This window comes from Tachysurus fulvidraco, chromosome 20 (assembly GCF_022655615.1).
Source record: "Tachysurus fulvidraco isolate hzauxx_2018 chromosome 20, HZAU_PFXX_2.0, whole genome shotgun sequence".
Classification (NCBI taxonomy): domain Eukaryota; kingdom Metazoa; phylum Chordata; class Actinopteri; order Siluriformes; family Bagridae; genus Tachysurus; species Tachysurus fulvidraco.
The window spans coordinates 6,061,914-6,075,622 of NC_062537.1; the positions used below are offsets into that span (position 1 = coordinate 6,061,914).

Genomic DNA, 13,709 nt, shown 5'->3' on the forward strand with positions numbered 1-13,709 from the left:
AGCCCATACAATAGACTGATGATGCCTATCAGGATTGTTGGTGATTAGTGTTTCCTTGTAAGATTTGGTTTCACTATGGTTTGTGTAAACATAATGGTTTTCCCAAACTCTGGGCACAGACAAAATCATCACAACATGTGCCCCCCTGCCCACTCCCCAGGACTTGTACGATACAAAAACCAGAAACCGGGCAGGAAAAATCACCAACGACCCTTTGCACCCTGGACACAACCTCTTTCAGCTTCTTCCTTCTGGCAGGCGCTACAGAGCTTTGTTTACCAAAACTGCCAGACACAGAAACAGTTTCTTTTCCCGGTCAATCACCCTGATTAACAACTCACTATAATCATATTCCCTGCTTCATATCTATAAGTACTGCATTATCAGAACTGTCAGTCATCACATCATCCGTATATGTTACACACACTACTGCTGCTGTATATTGCACAATATTGTTATTTGCACTACCATGCACTTATTGTATTGTATAGTCTGTGTTGACTTGTATAGTCTGTATTATCTTGTCTTGTATAGTCTGTATTGTCTTGTATAGTGATGACAAAGTGACGTGACATACAGCCAAGTATGGTGAGTCATACTCAGAATTCGTTTTCTCTGCGTTTAACCCATCCAAAGTGTACACACACAGCAGTGAACACACACACTGTGAACACACACCCGGGGCAATGGACAGCCATTTATCCTGCGGTGCCCGGGTAGCAGTTGGGGTGGAGTGCCTTGCTCAAGAGCACCTCAGGCGTGGTATTGCCGGCCTGAGACTCGAACCCACAACCTTAGGGATAGGAGTCAACTCTCTAACCATTAGGCCACGACTGTATTGACTTATATAGTCTATATTATCTTGTATAGTCTATATTGATTTGTATGGTCTGTATTATCTTGTCTTGTATAGTTTGTATTATCTTGTATAGTCTGTATTGACTTGTATAGTCTGTATTATCTTGTCTTGTATAGTTTGTATTATCTTGTATAGTCTGTATTGACTTGTATAGTCTGTATAGTCTATATTATCTTGTCTTGTAATTTTGATAGTCACAAACAGCTGGAACCAAATTCCTTGTTTGTGTCAAAACACTTGGCCAATAAACCTGATTCCGATGCTTTTATGAATTTCCAAGAAACTGACAATACGTTGTGTAAGGATTTCAGTGTGTTGTTAACAACATCTTCAAAACGACAAGGTTACTATGTTTGTCGTTTTTGCGTTTGCGTTTCTACTCGTCTAGTTTGGACCTCAGTGCAATCCGTCATTAGCTTTACGTGGCAGTACCAGTAAAGCTCAGTGTTCAACTTAAAAATAGCACCGACTCGCTGCACGTTCTGTCTCCGCTCATGGACACAGCGTCTGTTTAGCATTTGTGTACAGACTCTTAATGGTGCTGGTGGATTTATTAGCGCTTAATAACGTAAGTTCAAAGCGAGAATGTTAACGTTTTCGGAGCTCGTCGTCCTGCTCGGTGTTTTGTGCGCTACAGCGAGCGGCTACTTCGTTAGCATCGATGCTCACGCGGGAGAATGTTTCTTCGAGCGCGTGAACTCGGGCACTAAAATGAGCCTTATGTTCGAAGTAGCCGAAGGAGGCTTTTTGGACATCGACGTCGAGGTAAGAAGTTTACATTTAAACCCGTTTAGTTTCTCTCTAAGCGTGAAGTTGCTTGCTAACGCGCTACATGAACCGGAAGCTAACATGCTATTAGCTAAACGGGTAGAAATAAGAGAAGTCCAGAATGGCTTCCTGTTTTATCTGTAGTTTGCTAGATTTAGGTGAATTCGGTTTATTTTGCTTCACTATAGTGTAGTGTGTGTGTGTGTGTGTGTGTGTGTGTGTGTATAAATATAGATTGTATATACGTAGGATGTAACAGTAAACATTTCACCAGCTAACTTTTTTGTACAATTATTCTCTTGCACCTGATGAACTAATTTCTACTGATTTGTAATTCATGTCTTTTGTAGATCACCGGTCCAGATGGAAAGCAGATTTATAAAGGAGACCGTGAGTCCAGTGGAAAGTACTCCGTGGCCGCCCATATGGATGGCACTTATAAGTTTTGCTTTAGTAACAAGATGTCTACTATGACTCCAAAAATTGTCATGTTCACTATTGACATCGGTGAAGCTCCCAAGGGTCAAGACATGGAGACAGAGGGTAATATTTTCACACACACAATACTTTACTCTACCTGTTTTTTTGTTTGTTTGTTGTTGTTTGTTTTTTTTTCCAGTCTCAATGCTGAATTGTTATTGGCAGTAAAGTCTTTCTTCTACAGAGTTTCTACACTATACCATTTTCTTTAATATGTTTATTGGTGGATTTCACGTATACATCACGGAACGATTTTTTTTTTGTCACTGTACAATCTGACACGAGAAACAGTCAGATGACAAGGGAAAGATTCTTTTGTATGGTCTTAAAAGCACGTGGTGTAAAACCAGCGTGGTGAAGTCGCAGGTGTTTGTGCCATTAGTTTATACTGCTGTTTAACTAAAATTCCTAAACCTTCAACATTCAGCCTTTGTTTGAAGGTAATGTATATGTAATGACCAGTAAAAGCATTCCTAATATGTTATAATGCTTACATATGACATTACTGCACCCTGTTATAAGCACTACAGCTTATTGCTGTGTAAATGTTATAGCCACACTGAATGGTGTATATGGCACTCATAATCACCAAACGTTAAATACATTCAGCCTAGTTTGCTCATTTTTAAGTGACTTGAGTTATATACTAATATAAGTAAAAACAGAATTTCCATTAATGTGCTTAATAGTTTCATGACCAATCTTAAAATCCACTATGTGAAGTCTTTAGATTTGGTGCTGTAATATGTCATGAAGAGGTGTGAAGGAACCCTGTTTGTGGGTTTGATATGGCTGGTGTTTGTGAGAGAAAGACAGAGTGGCACCCAGTGCAGGGTCTCTCGTATAATAACTGGTACAGAAATTGGACAGATGAGTGTGTTGGCAACTTTAATGCATCCTAACTATATGTATGCCCTCGTCGTGATTCTGAATACGACCTTCATCTTTATCCTGACTGTTGACTTGCTCTTCTTCTCAGGCGGTGGTGACAACTGGGATGGTAGGCACAGGCAGCACAAACAAGAGCACTTTTAATATGTAAAGCTTCGTGTTCTACTCTAACATGTGCCCTGGTTTTGGATTTATCTGTTAATAAAAGCCCTTATTGCCTGTTGCATTGTGCTTCTAATAAGAAGATGGTGGGAAGGAACAGGGTATAATCATAGTGGTGATTATTTATTGGTTAAAAAAATTCATTCCCATGTTTGCTGGCCAATGTTTTATGCATGTTGTGTATTTTAAACATGCACTTACATTTTGACAACAGAATGAACAGCAGCACTTTGCTTGGTACTTCTTTTGCATGTGCTGTCAACAAAGCAGTTAAACACTCCATTTTAGTTGGATCCCCCTTCACACACACACCTTCAATGCCTACAATATATTTTACACACTACCCTTTTCTTTCCTTTTCAGCTCATCAAAACAAGCTGGAAGAGATGATCAATGAACTGGCTGTGGCCATGACCGCTGTCAAGCACGAGCAGGAGTACATGGAGGTCCGGGAAAGAATACATCGAGCAAGTAAGTCAAACATTCCTTCTTTCTCATGTTACCATTCTTATTCATTTTGCAGAGAACGTGTGGACAAATGAATAAATATGGCTATATATTCAGCACTGATCAAGCAAAACAATATGCAGCTATTTAGAAAGCTTTATTATATTAAATGATAGTGATCAAATCCTTTGAGAATTTGGGCATCTCAGCATCTGTCACCCAGTGCCAAGAAAGCAGAATTGCCCATTTGCTTCCACAGACAATTATAGGTGTCTAAGGGTGGGGTGACTTGTATTATCCTCAGTGGGCCAGTGTGGATGCAGGTTTCCATTCCAACTAAGCCAACATTCCATTCCAACATACCTCAGTCTATTACAAGCCAAGATCAACTGATTAAACAGGGATCGGTCGACGCTTCTGCTTGATTGAAATGAAACCTGCACCCACACTCGGCCTCTGTGGATAAGATTAGACGGCCCTGGTCTGAGCTCATCTAGGCAAAAGAAAGCTGAAGGCACTTTCATCTGTGCTTACATTGGCGGTTGAAAAGTTGCACTTGTCTGGTTTCACAAATCACAATGGAAGCACATGTTGGTCTTTATCATGCCTGGTTGATATCTGTATGGTTATGGAGTTCCAGAGAAATGCAGGAAATGCACCCTATTGTATAGTTGAATGTTTGTTGACTGTACATGTTAATATCACCAACTTTTCTGTTTTCTCTTTTGTTTTGTTTTTTTCTCCCCTAGTTAACGACAACACCAACAGCAGAGTGGTGCTGTGGTCGTTCTTTGAAGCCCTGGTGCTCGTTGCTATGACCCTTGGACAGATTTACTACCTGAAGAGATTTTTCGAAGTACGGCGAGTCGTGTAAAAAGAAATTAAAACACGTGCTTCCTCTCTATTATCAAGACAGTCTTTCAGCTACTAAAGGATTGGCTATCCAGCCTCGACAACTTTCAGAAGAGTACTTCTTATCGTCCATCAGTTTCCATTATTGTCTTTACTTCTGTGTTTCTTTAGATTTTGTTTAGTTTGTTTGGGGAGCTGTGATCTTTCAGGCAAATCTTTGGGTATTCACTTTTAATTTCTTTTAACCCCCAGTTCTTAATAAGCAGTTTTATTTTGTGGAACTTATGTTTTTGCTTTTTGTCTAGTTTAATTGACTTGATAGACAAACCGTGACACAAAGAGGGTGTATTAGATGTTGCTAAGGGAATGCTATAAGCATTGCACGGTGTAAATTTCCAGATATTGTTGAATGTTTTCAAATAATGATTCAGTTGTTGACTTAAAATACAAATGATCCTTTGGCTAATTGACTTGTGATGCACACCCTTTGTAGGCTTTTTAATTTCTTTACATTACCTGGCACATAATTAACGTGTTCTAGACAACCTATGGAATATTACGGTTTATGTTTTAAAATGGCTTTATTGTATTTTTTGAGGTTTAGGTATAACTTGCATTTTGTTTTTTTTTTTTGTGTTACTGGGGAGGGGAGTAATTTATGTACTTTTTTACTGTTACACGTCTGTATGGACATTTAGTTTGTTAACATTTGCTATACAGAATTAAAATTGGCCATGACTACTGCAGAATTGATGGTAAAACTGTACAATATTGTAAAGTAGAATGTTAAAGTGAATCAAATATGAGCTTGATTTAATAAAACATGATGTTCTTTGAAACAGTGGTAACTCTAATGGTCTGATTTCTGGCTCTTACACATTGATCCTGCAGAGGATGTAAAGATGTACAACATAACATACTATACTATTCATTAGTACACCACAACAGTACGCTTACTATGAGCATGTGTCCAGATACTTCGGTTTCCTCTTCCAGTCCAAAGACCTGCGCTGTAGGCTGATTTGAAATCTCGAAATAGTCTGTAAATTGTGCGTGTATGATTGTGTCCTGTGATGGGAATGTCCAGGGTGTCCACTGGAATAGATTCCCTGTGATTGTGCATAGAATAAGTGTTATAGATGGATGGATGGATAGATTTTTGAATTGAAATTTAGTTTTTAGTATTTATTTAATATTGGAATTTAATATTTAGGTGTTTTTTGTTTTTTTTTTGGATTTCTAGTGATGCCAGTAAGTGGTTGATTCTGTCACTCCAGTGTTTCTGTCTTACTAAATTTGCATTAGATTTCTAATTAATATTGATTGATTGATGCTGGAAAATGGAGAGAGAGAGAGAGAGAGAGAGAGAGAGAGAGAAGCCTGGGATCCTTTCACGGTGAAACGACTGTTCTTGGCCATTACCTTTGAGATCAAGAAAAATTGACTCCTATTTGACGCCATTTATGACATCTCAAGCAATGTCTCCTCTGTGACGTCACCATGGCACGTGAAGTATATTAACTATCTTGAATCCACAGCGTTTAATTTTTTATTTTTTTTAACGTACATATTGATATAACCATTCAAACAAATTTAGCATTTTTTAAATACAATTTTTATTGCATGGTAAATTCTTGTTTGAGCAATAAAACTTTATTTCAACAAACTATGCTGCAAACGTATTTCTCTTTAAAGTATCTCACAGTGAAATAAAGCTTTTAATTCTAACAACATTTACAACCGTTTGGAAATGTGTGCATTTATTAATCGCACTGTAGATTTGTCTAAAATGTTCTAATGCAAAACAAAATCCTGAAGATTAATAGCGATAATTATGTAGAATATTTCTTCAAAAATAATAAGAATTCTATATTAAATATTAAAACAAAAAAGGAACGCAGGAGCGATTATTTTGTTCCCACTCGGACAGTATACTCCGTTGCACCGAAAGCATGGGAATATAGGGTGAAACAGAAAAACTAAAAAGAAGTAGAAATATGGAGAGCATAAGTGATGGTAAATGGGATAGTTTACCAGTGAAACTTCACGACAGCATATTGCTTACTCTGAAGAAGCTGGAATTTACTTATATGACTCCGGTTCAGGTATTTTGAACGTGTTTCTGGGTTCTGTTTAACCAGTTAGCATTTTAGCCTGATGTGCTAACGTGCTGTTGAAATGTTCCATTACAGTCAGCATGCATTCCTCTTTTCATGAGCAATAAAGATGTTGCAGCCGAAGCGGTAAGTGCTTTCTGTTAGCATAGCATTAGTTAAATGAAACGGAAAATATTAGCTTTTTTAAACACGTTGTCAGTGCTTTAAAATGTCGTTATAACTCTGCAGGTAACAGGAAGTGGGAAGACTCTAGCGTTTGTTATTCCTCTGCTAGAAATCCTCATAAAGCGCGAGGAGAAGCTGAAAAAAATGCAAGTAAGTGGAATCAGTCAGTGCTGTTTAATAACGTCAACGGTATCGACAATAATAATAATAATAATCGTTAAGTCTACAGCTTGTTAACCCTGGTCCTGATTTACTGATACCGTCCTGCACCGTTTACTATGTTACTACTGATCTGACTAATAAACTACTTTGAACAAGCTTGAATTGTGTGTTGGAGAAGGAGAAACACTCAAATGTGCACGTCAGATGGCAGAAACAGGGTTGGGAATTTGTGGTTCACTTGGTGGTTTGATTTGTAAAGTCACTTAAAAACAAAGCACCAATTTTTCGGATAGGTAAACAAGCTGAAACCAGGATAAAGATTGAACAAACACTTGGTTTCTGCTCACTCCTCTTTGTATAATCGTTACTTTTTATAATGCCACTTTTGCAGGTTGGAGCTTTGATCGTCACACCCACCCGAGAGCTGGCGATCCAGATCAGTGAAGTTATGGGACAATTTCTTAAGGAATTTCCTCAGTTCAGGTCTGTTTCTAGGCTAGAAAGAAGCACATTTCTGGCAGAAAATGAAACTTAAGCTTGCATCTTTTGCGTTCTGTTTCAGGCAGATTTTATTAATCGGTGGAAGTAATCCCATTGAAGATGTGGAGAAGTTCAAGGCCAATGGGTGAGTGGTGACTTTTTTTGGGTAGTTTGGATAATGGTGGTTTGGATAATAAAGCAGATTCCATCGTAACAGAGATCAACGTAACATGTTGTATTTTTCACCTCAGGGCCAACATTGTGATTGGAACCCCTGGCCGGCTGGAGGACATGTTCAGGCGGAAAGCTGATGGCCTGGACTTGGCCAGCTGTGTAAAGGCTTTGGATGTGCTTGTTCTAGATGAAGCTGACAGACTGCTGGACATGGGCTTTGAAGCAAGGTGCTATTTCAAATAAAACACTGTTTTTCCAACAGTCTAGTCCATTTTTGTCCACTTTGGTTAACCAAACATCTTTTCCTGTTGCAGCCTGAACAATATTTTGGGCTACTTGCCCAAGCAAAGGCGCACAGGCCTTTTCTCAGCTACGCAGACTCAGGAGCTGGAGAAGCTGGTGAGGGCCGGCCTCCGAAACCCGGTCCGTATCACAGTGAAGGAGAAAGGAGTGGCAGCTACTAGCATGCAGAAGACCCCAGCGAGGCTTAGTAATTACTACACAGTAAGCAGAATGTCTAGGATAATATTTATTGTGTTTATATATATAATATGATATCATTTACTTAAACATGTTATTTACATAAGATTTACACTGAGCATCCCGTTCAAAAGTTTACCTTTTGTTTCACCTTTTGTAATGTGTGTAAAGCTGTTTTGTAAAGTTGTTCTCCTTGGGGAAAGATGCAGCTCAACAAAAGGTTTGCTGTTGGAAAGGGATCAACTATGCAGAAGATGCTGGAAAAGCAAAGCATGTGCAGGGACTGTAGGATTTTATATAAAGAGCATTGTTCAGGAGAAACAAGGAAGTCAAGGGAAAAAGTCTCTCAAAACATAAAAATAAAAAGTGTTGTTGATTATCCATGGAAACAACACAGTATTATGAATCAGGCAGATGGAAAATTTTGAACTGGTTCATTTTGTGAAAATTTTGTTATTATTGTGTCTCAGAACTAAATAAAAAAAAAATGCAAGCTTTATGATAAGAATAATAGAACCTGCTAGGGATGTAAACTAATGACCCCAACCATGTACATGTGTGTGAAAGTTTGCACACCCTAGCTTTAATATTAGTTTAATTTAGAAATGAATCCAAATAGTGTAGTTTTAAACAAGCACAAGGATTTTTTTTATATGAGTTTTCTTTGTTATTTTTCTCATGATTCCATTCTTTAGATATTTGTCTTACTAGTTAAAAGTTGTGGGGGTTTTTAGGTTCAATTTTTGTTGAAAAGAAAAACAGCATCTGACTAAATAAAAATGTTTTATTTATCTTTTATACATAAACTGTAAAAGTGAATTGATCTGTTTCTCTGGAAAGAGGATGAATTACTAACGGAAATGCTTTGTGCTTCATTTCATCTCGTCTGTTTGGCAGATCTGCAGAACAGAAGCCAAGTTTAACTCGCTGGTGGCTTTCCTGAGACAACATAAACATGAGAAGCAGCTCCTCTTCTTTAGGTGCTTGCTCGAAGCTTTTGTGCCTAAGTAAACCGAAAAACAAATTTATTCTTTTTCCGGTTCCTGTAATACTGTTTATTTTTCATCGGTTTATTTATTTATTTCACAGCACGTGCGCCTGTGTGGAATATTTCGGCAGAGCGCTGGAGGTCTTCCTCAAAAACGTCCCCATTCTTTGTATCCACGGCAAGATGAAGGACAAGCGGAACAAGATCTTCTCAGAGTTTCGGGAATTAAAAAGGTGTAACACATTCGTTAACACAGTTGTGTTTCATGTTTTAAAGGAAAAGTAAACTAATTACTTTATTAACTTATTTATTTATTCAGTAGTATTATTAATCAATGTATATTGACGTTTTCACCTTTTTAAATAGTGTCTGTATTTGTGTAATAAGTATTCAAAGGTTGATGTCACATGGTATCATGAGGTATCAGGTGTTTGTAATACTTTACAACCTCCCACAATTTCTAACAAGCTTCAGATTTTTAGTAAATTTATTACAATACATCAGGTCGCTGATTCTCTTCCAGCTTCACTGACCTGTTTCTAACTTGCAGTGGAATACTCGTGTGCACCGACGTGATGGCCAGAGGCATCGACATCCCTGATGTGAACTGGGTACTACAGTACGATCCCCCGAGCAGCGCAAGGTAACGACACGTCTAAGGGTGTTGTGGACCTCCATAGAAATTGTCATTGGTGTAGAAAATGCCATTTCCTGAGCAATAAAGTAATAGTTGTAATGCAGACACAGTTAGACACTTTGTAAGGTCATAATTATCTCAGGTTAAGAGTCTTGGTGTCATCTTTGATAGTACCCTTTCTTTTACCTCACATGTAAATAATGTTACTCGGGCTGCATACTTTCACCTTCGAAATATCAATAGGCTTCGTTCCTTTCTCACCACTCAATCTACCACCACTCTTATTCACAGTCTAGTTACCTCCCGGCTTGACTACTGTAATTCTCTTCTTATTGGGCTTCCTCACAAAACCCTTCATAAGCTGCAACTCGTTCAAAACTCTTCTGCCCGTATTATCACTCGTACTCCCTCTATCCATCATATTACACCTGTTCTGGAACAGCTACACTGGCTTCCCATTAATTTTCGTATCAAGTATAAAATTCTTCTTCTAACATTTAAAGCTATCCACAATCTTGCACCTTCATATCTTCTTGATCTTCTTCATACTCCAAAACCAACTCGCACTCTTAGGTCTTCTTCTTCCACTCATTTCATTGTTCCCTCTGTCCGTCTTGTAACGATGGGGAACAGAGCTTTCAGTTACTCTGCACCTCAGCTCTGGAACTCACTGCCATCTGAGCTCCGTAATATTGATTCTCTTTCATCATTTAAATCTCAGCTTAAAACTCATCTGTTTAGTTTAGCATATTCTAGATCATGATTTGTAATGTTGGTCCAATTTTTTTTTTTTTTTTTTTTTTTTTTTTTTTTTCTCTTTTCTCTATGTAAGTATTGTATAACTATATATATTTTTTTTTGTTGTTGTTTTTCTTCTTCTTTTGTACGGTGACCTTGAGTGTTAGAAAGGCGCCTTTAAATAAAATGTATTATTATTATTATTATTATTATTATAATTCTAAATCTTTTTTGTGTTACAAAAAACTATAACTATAAATCAGCCAAGCAGCTTGCCATGTTTCTGCATTAGTTAGTCATTTGTTCTCAATTGAAATCTGTGTATGTTATATTGTAGATTATATAAGGATGTGTGGTCTTCTTGTCTTTTTAAATGAATGGATTCTGTGAAAACTTAGAAAGTAATTTCCTTTAGATGACAGTGTTTCTTTCCCACAGTTCTTTTGTGCACCGATGTGGCCGAACTGCCCGTATCGGGAACCGAGGCGACGCTCTTGTCTTCCTCTTGCCGATGGAGGAATCCTACGTCAGTTTCCTGTCTATCAATCAGAAAGTAAGTGTCAGTAGAACTCGGTTGATTTACAGCATCTGTTCGAAGAGCATGCTGGATTTCTTCTCGGATTTAATGTTTCCCTGCACTGAAAGTCCTGTCGATCTTCAGCTCTGCTCAGCTGGAGCAGGTGTGTGAGCAGCAGTTCTGTACAGGACAGGGTTTCCCCCTTAAACAAACAAAATGATCCATGCTAAGCTTCTAATAATAACAACCATAATATCCAGATGTGTTTAGAACCACGTCTTGTAATACAGTCTTTAAAATAAATTGCCATGTTTTACTGCGTGATGCGGATAGGTGTAAAAGGATAAACGGCTTTATTTTTTCACATATACAGCACAGTCAAATTCTTTCTACTTTGGACGTTGTGGTCAGAGCTCAAGTTCAGCCATGATACAGCACGCTTGGAGCAGAGCAAGGTGCTTAACCCTCACAAGGACCCAACAGCGGTAGCTTGGCAGTGCTGGGGCTTAAACGCTGATCCTCTGATTAACAACCCAGAGCCTTAACAGCTTGAGCCACCAATGCACCATTCAGACGAGTTTAATGATTCTCCAGTATCAGATTAATGATTCTCCAGTATCAGAAGGGATTTTCTTCTTGATTCATCTGGCATGGAACAATTTGAAGAAGTTATTCTATAATAAGTTCATGACCTCATTATTTGATGTATTCAGAGGTAAAAAGGTAAATGTATAACTAGCTGGTGTCCTTCAGTGTCCTCTCCAGCGGTTTCCTCCTGTGAAGGACGTAGTGGACGTGTTGCCCAAGCTGAAGGCTCTGGCTTTAAGGGACCGGGCGGTGTTTGAGAGAGGAATGAAAGCGTTCGTCTCGTTTGTCCAGGCTTACGCGAAGCACGAGTGCAGCCTGATCTTCCGACTCAAAGGTCAGTGCTAATTAGCATCTTTGTGTGTACACAGTTGTATGTAACAGAAACATCGAAACACTTTTTTTAATGAAGTTCTTGTAAAATTACATGGAAACACATGTACAAGTATTTTACTTTAAAAAAAAAAAAAAAACTTCTTTAAAGGCATGTCCTGAAGTACTTTGTGCCTTACATATAACAAAAAACAAGAGATCTCATTTTACATTCTACTGATTATAAATGAGCCTGAAATATTTCTTTGCTTATTTAATATGGCCTTTTGGACTTCAATGAGCTTTTCATGATCCAGATCTGACCTCAGCTGTTTTTTTCTACCTCAGAGTTTTTCCCTTTTTAATGTATCACCTGCCTGTCTATATAAATAAGACTTTTAGACACATGTGCACAATACCTCTGTTTCATCATCGTATCCGTCAGATCTGGACTTTGCCGCATTAGCTCGAGGCTTCGCTCTTCTCCGTATGCCTAAGATGCCCGAGTTGAGAGGCAAGACGTTCCCTGACTTTGAAGAGATCACAGACACCGACTCCATTCGCTTCAAGGACAAGAACCGAGAGAAACAGAGGCAGAAATCATTACAGGAGAGAAAGGAAAAGCAAACTCCACTCCAGAAAAAGAACTTCATTAAGAACAAAGCCTGGTCCAAGCAGAAATCCAAGAAAGATAAGAGGAAGAGGATAGCTGCCAAGAGGAAGATAAATGAGGTTGGGTTTTTATTGTATTAAAAGAAAATAAACTGATATATTAATTGTTTGCTTTTACACAACATAAAAACCTGCCCTATTAACAAGGCCTTGTGGACTTTTTATATCCATTGTGTATATAGATACACATTTATACCACAGTCCTGTTGAATTCTCAAATCTGATTGATCAGAAGGTGATTATTTATTTATATAATGTCAGCTAAAATTGGCCAGGAGTTTTTTTTAAATTTATTATTATTATTATTGTTATTATTATTATTATTATTATTATTATTGTTTCTTTATAATCGTTAAATAATTATGGGATTCTGTAATGTTAATCATTATGTGATTGATGTACAGTAAAGTTTTGCTTGGAAGTTTGTGAACCCTTTAGAAATTTCTATATTTCCGAGCAACAATAACTCACAAAAGCGTCACCTCTGTCTGATCTTATTCTACTTAAGCATTAAGTTATATGAGAGTATTTTTGCAAATGCCTGTTGATTCAGTAACAGTTTCATATTGAAATTTGCCCGCTTACATTTTAACATTAATGCTTGTTTTTGTCTCAGGGATCAGACGTGGATGACGAGGACATTGACGAGCTTTTGAGCGACACACGTCTACTAAAGAAGCTCAAGAAGGGAAAAATTAGCGAGGAAGACTTTGACAAACAGTTGAGCGCAGGAAGAAATTCGAAGCCTAAAAAAGGAAGTCCTTGTAAGGACAGCGCAGAAGGAGAGAGTGAATGAACACACAAACCTGGACTGTGCTAAACATTGCTGTTCTGTCATGATATCAGTGTGCTGTATCAGCACAGGCAAAAGTTGGCGGACCGTCTCAGAAGAGGCTTTAATGTAATATGAATTTACACGCGTCTTGTTGAAAGGCGATGCAAGAACACACCTTATTGGGCAGAGAACTGTGTGCCAAATAAATGTCCTTGTATTAACATTTACTCTATTGATGTCATTTTTTTCTATCATTCCTGATAATAGATTTGGTTACATAAAATGCATCAGGGATTTAAATTAGCACAAATATTTGGGTGGAAGGGTTTTTACACTGACCACAAAAGAGCCTGATACGTCTATTTATTTATTTACTTACTTACTTACTTACTTACTTGCTTATTTATTTAACTGTTGATTGCAACACTTTTATGTACCTTTTGGACAA

At 37.9% G+C, this 13,709-nt stretch overlaps 2 protein-coding genes across 4 annotated transcripts; both read left to right on the top strand.

The window, feature by feature from the left end:
• The first annotated feature begins 1,256 nt into the window (after window positions 1–1,256).
• On the top strand, window positions 1,257–5,298 carry tmed2 (transmembrane p24 trafficking protein 2). 2 transcript variants are annotated; one of them, XM_047805111.1, is made up of 5 exons: window positions 1,257–1,624; window positions 1,978–2,170; window positions 3,087–3,107; window positions 3,524–3,631; window positions 4,357–5,298. In XM_047805111.1, exons 1-5 carry the CDS (start codon window positions 1,445–1,447, stop codon window positions 4,479–4,481), a joined length of 627 nt encoding a protein of 208 aa, XP_047661067.1. In that variant the 5' UTR covers window positions 1,257–1,444; the 3' UTR covers window positions 4,482–5,298. The 2 variants fall into 2 exon arrangements, with proteins under 2 accessions (XP_047661067.1, XP_026995511.1); XM_027139710.2 differs by lacking the exon at window positions 3,087–3,107.
• Window positions 5,299–5,860: 562 nt separating this feature from the next.
• Window positions 5,861–13,488, top strand: ddx55 (DEAD (Asp-Glu-Ala-Asp) box polypeptide 55). Of its 2 annotated transcripts, none has more exons than XM_047804619.1 (14): window positions 5,861–5,962; window positions 6,652–6,702; window positions 6,805–6,891; window positions 7,295–7,386; window positions 7,466–7,528; window positions 7,635–7,784; window positions 7,872–8,061; window positions 8,935–9,017; window positions 9,127–9,258; window positions 9,576–9,668; window positions 10,839–10,953; window positions 11,671–11,839; window positions 12,260–12,546; window positions 13,103–13,488. In XM_047804619.1, exons 1-14 carry the CDS (start codon window positions 5,960–5,962, stop codon window positions 13,280–13,282), a joined length of 1,695 nt encoding a protein of 564 aa, XP_047660575.1. In that variant the 5' UTR covers window positions 5,861–5,959; the 3' UTR covers window positions 13,283–13,488. The 2 variants fall into 2 exon arrangements, with proteins under 2 accessions (XP_047660575.1, XP_026995347.1); XM_027139546.2 differs by lacking the exon at window positions 5,861–5,962 and adding an exon at window positions 6,373–6,564.
• Window positions 13,489–13,709: the final 221 nt, after the last annotated feature.

Excerpts from the sequence above, each read along its gene's own strand:
- tmed2 (XM_047805111.1), top strand. The coding sequence starts at position 1,445 with ATGTTAACGTTTTCGGAGCTCGTCGTCCTGCTCGGTGTTTTGTGCGCT. Across the intron at positions 1,625-1,977 it reads TTTTGGACATCGACGTCGAG|ATCACCGGTCCAGATGGAAA; the intron begins GTAAGAAGTTTA and ends TGTCTTTTGTAG. Across the intron at positions 2,171-3,086 it reads TCAAGACATGGAGACAGAGG|GCGGTGGTGACAACTGGGAT; the intron begins GTAATATTTTCA and ends TCTTCTTCTCAG.
- ddx55 (XM_027139546.2), top strand. The coding sequence starts at position 6,457 with ATGGAGAGCATAAGTGATGGTAAATGGGATAGTTTACCAGTGAAACTT. Across the intron at positions 6,703-6,804 it reads AAGATGTTGCAGCCGAAGCG|GTAACAGGAAGTGGGAAGAC; the intron begins GTAAGTGCTTTC and ends ATAACTCTGCAG. Across the intron at positions 7,785-7,871 it reads GACATGGGCTTTGAAGCAAG|CCTGAACAATATTTTGGGCT; the intron begins GTGCTATTTCAA and ends TTCCTGTTGCAG.